The 8,982-nt window shown below is 47.5% G+C and overlaps 1 protein-coding gene across 1 annotated transcript; it reads right to left on the bottom strand.

Moving 5' to 3' along the window:
- Nucleotides 1-326: 326 nt before the first annotated feature.
- On the bottom strand, nt 327-8,290 carry CSUI_003938 (dolichyl-phosphate beta-glucosyltransferase). Its single transcript, XM_068064133.1, has 3 exons — nt 4,498-8,290; nt 2,145-4,191; nt 327-1,163 (listed from the first exon to the last, which is right to left on the bottom strand). The coding sequence occupies exons 1-3, from the start codon at nt 4,830-4,832 to the stop codon at nt 885-887; spliced, it is 2,661 nt and encodes an 886-aa protein (XP_067923900.1). The 5' UTR covers nt 4,833-8,290; the 3' UTR covers nt 327-884.
- Nucleotides 8,291-8,982: the final 692 nt, after the last annotated feature.

The raw sequence follows: 8,982 nt of genomic DNA on the forward strand, positions 1-8,982 counted from the left end.
CGCGCTTCTCCACTTCTTAGCACCTGTGCCAATCTTCTTTCCGACACCGGAGAGGTATCCGTTAGTAATTCCATTTATCTACTTCAAGACAAGCCTCCTCATTTCTTTCTCGAGAGCACCCGCTGCCTAGCAGCTTCGCAAGTGTCTTTCACTTTCTCTCTTGCTCTCCCTTTCTAACTTTCTAGTAGAGCTCACATCTCCCCTTGAAACTGATTCTCTAGTGATATCTAACCAGAGTCCGAAAGACACTGTAGAATCTCCTGGGAAACCTCATTCGCGGCAGTTGTTCTTCATTCCTCTGTGTTGCGCGGATGAGACGTCTACATCCATCCATTCACTATCTGCCTCTGTTAGAATCTCTAAGGTTTTCACAAGAAGAAAAAAGTCAACAATAAAACTGACGACTTCATAAGAAGAATAGACACCGAAAAAACTACTCTCTTCTCATCCCACATCCATGTATATACATGCATACATAGATAGAAAGATAGGCATACAGATACCTCTATATCTAGATAGATAGAAAGTCTCTGCAACTATATGCTCCAATGTTATCGCGTATGGGTCTAGAGGCACGTACGAGACTGTCTCTTCAAGTACATGCGTACGGTTGAATGATAAATGATTACATTCATACAAATAGCTATCCATCTATATACATATATATATATATATACGTAGGTTTATATGTATATGTATATAGCTATGTCTCCACACCTGGATGGTACAAGGTATTGAGATGTATCTACATGCACGTGCCTATGTAGATGTGTCTTCACATATAGACATGTATACTACATGGTATATACTTCCATGTAGCATGCGTTGTTTTTCTTTCTTTCTTGAAATAGCTTGCATGGGGACCGTCAAACCCAGCGCGCTTCTTATAAAAGTCTTCTTAAGCCTTTCCCGCCCCAGATCCCTGTAGCATACATGAGCTTAAGAATCAAGAGATCTCTAGCCATTTGAAAGGACGCATCAAGAATGTTGAGTTTGCTTCCATCTTTCTCTTCCCACTCAACAGGAACTTCAACGATCGGAATCTTCTGAAGACGTGAAAGGAGAAGAAGTTCCACATCAAACGCCCATCTTGATATATGGAGATAAGGGAAGAGAAGCCGAGCAGCATGACGGGTGAAGAGCTTAAAACCACACTGTGTATCCTGTACACACAGATACAATGGGAACAGATAAGAGGGATTTAGAGACGGACACGTGGCCGTGAAAGATTCAGGAAGACAGGGGAAGAAACGATCCTCCGTGAAAGGAAAAGCGAGAGGAGTTGCAGAAAAACGCATTTCTCTCTGTTCCTACGGTTTCTTTCTACGCGAAAAGGATAGTTGTATATGCGGTGGTATAAATGGGCATGTACGTATAGGTTGGTATCATGTGTATGTAGACGCCGTCTTCTACAGTTCAAGAGAGGTGATGTAGATATGAGGTCAGAAGAAAGTATACAAAAAGAAGGAAAGACGTTTGAAGGGTAGAAAAAATGAATGCTTTTGATAGAAAGGAAGCTGAACTCGCGGACAGAAGAAGGATAGGACGCGTGATCTAACACCTGGACGAGTCTCGGGTGTATATACACCCCAGGCTCAGTGGAGGTGAGCAGGGCAATCATGTGAGGTACCCGTATGCCGTGGGAAGTTATCAAAAACCACAGGGAAGAAATTATTTCATCAGATGTTCTGCGTGGGTCTTCTCTAAATCTCATCTCTCAAAGAAAGCTTCACTTCGTCAACACAGTCTGGACTAAAATCACTTTCTTATACTCGACAGAACATATATATACATATATGTAGGTACGAATACCTGAGACAAACACCTACGTATACATATATATTTAGGTGGACCGACAGATAGGTAGATAGATAGAAGATAAATACATAGATCAAGGACAAGGAGATAGATAGATACAGATATGCAAACTCAGATGATATGGGCGTATGTCGGGGTCCATCGGAGTTTTGATTGATCTTCCAGTCGCGACGGGAGAAAAGAAAACAGATACCTGTTCACACTGATTAACTTTCCATAGCTATGCCCTTCTGATAAAACGAGGAGCTAGAGTGTAGCTTTAGACTCGGGCATCGGCCATTTGCAAAACTGAAGAGTTTGTCTTCTATGAAAGCACAAAAGCTTACCTTGATGTCATAGTGACAATAAGACCGACTCTTTTCCTCTCCTCTTTCTTCTCTTCCCCCCTCTTCTAGTCCTCCTCCTCGTCCTACAACGCATGCAACACACCAGTAAAACGCATGCATCAGAAAATTTCGATACCAAGCCCGTGAGACAAGAGCCTCAGCTTCCAAATGTCTTCTTGAACCAAAGGCTACCCCTACAGGAGTCCTCCATCCTCCTCGTGTGTCTCCATCTTCTCTTTCTTCTTCTCCTCCTCCTCCTTGTCTCTGCTCCTCCATGGTTTTCTCCCAGGAAGATAAAGCGTCTGGCTTCACCTGATTCATGACTCCTTTTCTCCTTCCTTCTTCTTCTTCACCTTCTCCTTCCTCTGCCCTCTTGTTGATCTTCTCATTCTTTCTTTTGCTTTGTATCTGTAGCTGCTGTTGTCCTTCTTGAGAGAAAAGCTTTTCTAAGCTGCGTTCAAGAACCTCCAGGTCCTTCACATTCGTCGCGCCATCCGCATCAGCCATAAGAATGACTTGGCCCCGTGCGAATCGGACTCCTGTCTTCACAGCAAAGCCTTTTCCTTTATTCTCTCTTAACCGAATAACTCGTATGCAAGACGGTGATGTTGCAGGGATAGAAGAAGAAGATTGAACAAGTACATGGCGAAGAGAAGAAAAAGATGAGTGAGCCGAGTTCCTAGTATTCATAGAAGTACAAGATATGCGATCCTTACTTCCTTCCAGCACGTGTCTTCGTTGTCCTTCTTCTTTTTCTCCTTCATATGTTCTTGTTCTGTTAGAGAGTAGATCTTTTTCCTGTGAAAGCTCTTTTCTACTTTCTTGAGGCAATCTCTCATCTTTTCTTTCTCCTTCGCTTTTGTTTCTAGGAGAAGAGGAAGAGCAAGAGCTGCTATGCTGAAGATGATAGAAGGTAGCTGCTCTTACCGCTTGGAATGTCGGGGATGTATCTCCCGGCGAAGGATTGCTAGGATATGTCGTAAGAGGAGTTGAAGCTCCTTCGTTCTTTTCCTTTCTACTCCGATGATTAAGAGAAAAGAAGGAAAAAGATGAAGTAGATTTCTTTCTCTCTTTTCTTTCAATTCTTCCTGTGCTGTTCATAGGAGTCTCCGATAGAGGGCAGACATGTGAAGATCTCTCATTCTTTGAACTGAAGCCAGAAGAGCTCAGCTCTTCTTCTTCTTTCCTTTCTTCTCCTTTTCTTCTCCGTTCTACTTTCCTTTCTCTACATGGAAAACCATCTTGTGAAACGCGTGTGTACGGAGAAGATGAAGAAGACAGACAGGACACTTGATCTGTCAAGAACGAAGAAGAGGAACTTCTTATGGCATCTAAGGCATAAAGAGCTGCCTCAGCCGCTTGTGATGCAGAAGGAGAAGAGGAAGCAGAATAGATAGCTGATGCTAGAAGAGGGCCTATTTGTGATGTATCATCTTGGCTTCCATCATCAACAATAAGAATTTCATACTCGAATATAAGCCGGGCATGTTCTGACACGTGTTTTACAACCGTCTTATCACCCTTCTCCCGTGAGGGAACCACAAGCTGTCTTTCTTCAGAAGAGGAGACAGACAGACCTTTCTTGTCCTGGGACATATAAGAATCAGAAGTAGAAGAAAGAGAATGGTTTTGTCTATTGTCTAGAGAAGCGAAGGAAGAGGGAGATGATAGAGAAGAACAGATAGTGTTTTCTTTCGCTTCACTTTTTCCTGATGACGCGGACAAAGAATGGAGAGGATTTGTAGGGAGTCCAAAGAAGGTTTGATATATAGAGGAAAGACTGTGGTTCTGCGTAGAAGATGCCCGACGAGATTCTAAATGATAGATAAGTTCGCATAGGGCTGAAGGAAGTCTTAAAGCTTCGTTGTAGGCGGGGATAATGACTGAGAGATGGAGCTTAGGAGGGAGAGAAAGGCATTCCTCCTCTGCCTTGACAAGTGGAAAAGAGAGAGATAGCGGAAGAGAAGAAGAGGTGCTTTCAGGTGAAGGTAGAGAAGAAGACGATGAGGGGAGATGAGCGGGCTGGTGATCGAGATGAAGAAACGAACTGAAAAGAAGACAAAGAAGGAGAAGAAGAGAGAGAGGCTTATGTACGGAAAGAAGAAGGACGAGGAGCTTTTACATGGCATGAAGAATGAAAACAGGGGATAAATACTGCACATACTAGATCTTCCAAGATAAAGAGAATGCTCAGGGTTGTCACATCTGCACGCATGAGAATCCGAACTGTCTATCGTCATGAAATAGAACCTCTTGAGAGAAGCTGCGTATAGAAACCAAACCAATGTGTGTATGCTACATAGAGACCTAGTATATACATACATACATACATCCCGCAATCCAATTCTCTTACCTTAACGGTAGGCCTTCTTCTCTTTTCCATTGAAGAATCGGAGCAAAGAGCCATAAGAAACCTCTCAAGAGAAGAAATAAGACTAAGCTAGCCCCACTAGAGAAGAGAAGCAAATGCGAGTACGGTGTATGTTGGCTGTAGATGCCATTACTACAAAAAGAAGAGAGAGAGATAAGAAGAAGGAGAGCAGGCAGAAGAAGAACAGGGCGTATCATAACAGATAACGAAGAATATGTAGGCTTTGTCTGGGTGTGAAAGAGATGACTGAAGGAGAGAATACTAGGCTTTTTTGTGCAAAGAGAAGAAGTAGCTAGTGGTTGCGTCTTGGGTCTCATTTTCCATGAGTTCTGATAGCGTCGTCTGTCTACAAAAGTCCCAGTGAAAAGACAGAAAGTAAGCCTGAGGTCGTCATGGCCAAATAGGAAAGAAGGAGAGAGAAGAGTACATGTCCTCTCGCCCCCGGCGTGAGGGAAAGTGAAAGCAAGAGAAGAAACAGTAACTTTGTTACGATCTATCAAGGAAAATCAACGCGAAGAAGTATTTGATGTGTTAGGGGAATAAGTGGAGAGAAAGAGAGCTCAGGGCAGTTGAGGTAGAAGAAGAGATGGAGTGTACGAAGATCTCAGAAGGTTGTACTCCCTGCTGCAATCAGCAACAGAAGGATGGAAAAAGCAGTTGGTGGTGAGGGGCGAACGAAAGAAAGGAAACAACTAGGAGGACGAGGAAGGCAAAGGAAAAGGTGAATGGTTGGCAAGAATAAAGAGAACGGCCCTACGAATCCATCATTGAGGAGACGGGAGATGCGAAATGTTGAGCCACACCTAACGAGGAGTGAAGTTGAACACTTACTTACCATACTCACTAGAAAAACGAAGAGAGGCGATAGCGCGAGACTTCTACATACACCTAGTGACGAGTTGTACAGAGGGGCATAGAAAAAAAGCAGATGCAGATAGAAAAAGAAGAAAGCGCTGAATGAAGAGCAAGGGAAAAGTACAATGTCACGAAGGCACCGCTAGAGCCGGGAAGTTCACCCTGTGTACGTCGGATCTCTGAGAGGAAGAAGTCCAGTATCGCTCAAGAGGAGGAGTAGCAAAAATGAGAAACAAAAGAGAAATTCAAACGAAAATATGACAAATGTGCCGCTACTATCTTAGAAGCAGTATTAGAAGGCAGGACTACCGTGATGTATCGCAGGCGTGGTACAGGACTCCGGTGTTCTTCGCCAAACTTGGAACACACGTGCACACACGTCCGGTGAAAATGAAAGTCAGAAAAAAGGAAAAGATATTTCGCGTGGAGGCGTTCACTCCTACCATTTGAAAGTCTCGTAACGCCTCGAGCAGGGTCTTCGAGCTGTCAACAACGAAAAAACAGACTAACTAGCTTTTGACCAACGCATGCGGGGGGTGGGGGAAGAAGAACTCGGCGAGACACGATGGAATGGCGACATAAGGGCCGCAACGGAGTTGCCGTTCTCTGGTAAGAGAATATGGACGGCTGATGACCTCTGAAGCTACAGGGACCACCTGAAACCGTTACTAATCAGAAGCGGTCCCTCACCGGCGTGCTAGGCACCTTAACTTCAGCCCGTTTCGAATCAGAAGAGGTCTCTCTCCGACTTCGTACACACGTGATCTTTTAAGGATCCGCCGTCAGAGATTCCAGATCTGATTCAGAGAACCCAGAAACAGGCATGCGAACCCTCAACGTCTAGCCGGGTATCCCCAGCGACTGCGGCGAACCCTATTTTTTCAGCTCCGTCCCTGAGCCGCTCAGTGCCACAGCTCATACTTTCAGGCTTCTCCACCGCTGCCTTATTTTCCTCGCGCCTTGTCCCGTGGGGCCAACGCCGCTGCTTTTCACATCTCTTTCAATTCGGCAAGTACCGGGGAAGTCTGCAACTACTGTGGTATTCATTGCAGACAGGGAACCCGTCGTCCCAATGCCCAGAAATAACAGTTGTGTGTTAGCCAGCATTGCATCAGCCCTGTCACGACAGCTGGCTTCCTGGTCGCATCTACACCTCGTCGGTCCCAAGTGCTGCCCCCGCACACGCCGCAAGCTCTGAAGTACCTCTTCACTGGACAGTCTGGTGCACTGTCTCCACGAAGGATGCGCACCGTTTCAGTGTCCAGCTGCTCCCTGGATCGAACTGATGCCGCAAAGCGAAAGGGCTTTCTTTGCTACAGCGTGATGACGACGGAGAACTGCGATATGAGCTACACCACACCTACGCACACTACCGCTACCGCTGTTCGGAGCAAAGCTCTTGCCCTGAACGGTAGATTATTCCTATTGCCCAGTGAACTAGAAATCACACTGTGTCCAAAAGGAAATCCACGGATGGTGACTGTGCGGTTCGACAATCAGATACAAGAACCAACACTAGACAAAAACGGCCGCGTAGCGTTCAAGGAAAGAATGCCAAAGGAAAACAGGAACCCCTGAACCACCAGATCCGAACCCTCGCACATGAGGGAAACATGGCCGCTAGCTACCACCCTCTTAGGTGGTGGGTCATTTATGTGCACGACTGCGTATGCAGTCCGATAAAAGGGGAAACGAGGGACAGAGAGGGACAGTCGACGGGGACGCTGAAGAAACCTTATACGCACACCCCGCGCCACGATATGTGAAAAAAGCCAGAGGCTTTGTCACATGCTGAGTTCCTTCTCTACAAAAAACGCAAAATCAATCCCTGCCCCGACAGCTGCTGCGTTGCACGCCATACAATCTGATGGTTGCCATACTCTGAGTACGCCACGCGTCTACCCCCTAGATACAGCCACCAACGCCGCGCGGCCTAACTGAAGAAGAGACCCGTCTAAAGGATTCGAAAGGAGATCCGTTAATGGTCACGACCAGGTAAATTACCACGGTGTTTTAAAAAGAAAAGAACAAGTCACCGCTCCACGTCGTCTTGGTAAGCTCTTCCGGGAGGCTGCCCAGCTATCGTGAGAAATCAAGCTGCCTACCAAAAAATACATTGAAGGGCCACAAAACCGAGCCCACAAGACAGCAAAAGCAATCATTCATAGCAAACAATCGCTGTACGCGAAAGTTAACACGGAGTGGTGGACAGATGGGACGCAGTGCACCCCGAGTTCATTAGAAATAATAGACCAGACCCACTATGACCAGTCCAACACTCAAACACGCCCGGGCAACCGTCGCTGTAGTCGCGGAGTTTCCCGAGCTGCCTTCAACGGTCACCTTCACACGACACGACGCAGAAGTGTTTCCGGAAAGGCGTCGAACACCAGTGCCCGGAACTGAGCCCGAAGATCCGTTTGAGACTGGTTGCGAGCACAAGAAGTAAAACACCTGCTTAGATTTTGGCAACTTTGTTACAGTCAGTGTATACCTGTCGGAAGCATTCACGAAGGTGGCATCCTGAATGAGAGCCTTCAGGTAACCCTCATTCTTGCATTCCATGTCGGAGCAAACTTTTCGACCATCCGTACGAGCTGCTGGGGCGTATGCCGGCTTGAGAGTCGGAAAGTTCGTCCCGCAACTGAACGAGACGGACTGGCCTGAGGAACTCACGGAAAGGGCTATTTCCTTATTAGCTTCGTTACAAGTTTCAGCGGGGACCTGCGCACAGACGCCAGAGATGGCCAGAACCAAGGTGACGCCGAAACTGACCCGCACAAGACGGCTTGCAGCCGACATGACGGAGAAAGACTGTCGCGGGCGGCCGGTGCTTGTCTGCATCGTGAACTGGTGCTGTCTCCGAGCGATATCCTTGTGCGAGTATAAAAGCGCCGTAACCACAGCTGAGCAAAAGAATGAAATAGCGAACTCATAACCCGGCTTTCCCCGAGGACTCCCCAGGTCCCCGGGTGTCGCCACCCGGCTGCTGTACCGCCCAGCATGCGAACGAAGACGGCCGGCTACCCCGCTGCCCCCCGGTGGAGCGCGGGACAGACGCTCGGCTGGGCGGCTAGCTCCCCTAGTTGAGGTGGACGGGCCATCCAGCTAGCTATTACCGGTCTTGCCTCGCTGGCGGGACAGACTGGGAGCGGTTAACGGGAGCAGCACGGCGCATGAGGGGACGTTTTCTGTCGGGGCACCGTGGATCTGGAACGAGAGGTCCAGCTGCGTGATGGGTTGGGCGCAGCGGGAACAACCGCTGGCCAGAAATAGTAAACGTAAGCGCCTAAGCATATGCTTTTGGCTGGAAACGCTAGTTGACAGGAGTCACCAGGAAGGCAACGGCGGTTTGGTACGGGGGGACAGCGCCCAGTCTTCCACAGTGGCCGGGACCCCAGCAAAGCGATCGGGACACACCGTTATACGCGCGCCCCCGAAAAGGAGGGTCTACAACGCAGCTCCGTAGAGAGGGTTGCTGGATGAACATATGCCCACCACAGACGTTTTACCGTCGCCAGGTTGGATCACAAGGTCAGTCCGCTTCCGGCTACGTAAGAAAAAGCCCCAAGCATTTCGTACTTTGGCAATCGTGCTGAAGCTCCAACCCTC

This window comes from Cystoisospora suis (assembly GCF_002600585.1).
Source record: "Cystoisospora suis strain Wien I chromosome Unknown contig_1777, whole genome shotgun sequence".
Taxonomy (NCBI): domain Eukaryota; phylum Apicomplexa; class Conoidasida; order Eucoccidiorida; family Sarcocystidae; genus Cystoisospora; species Cystoisospora suis.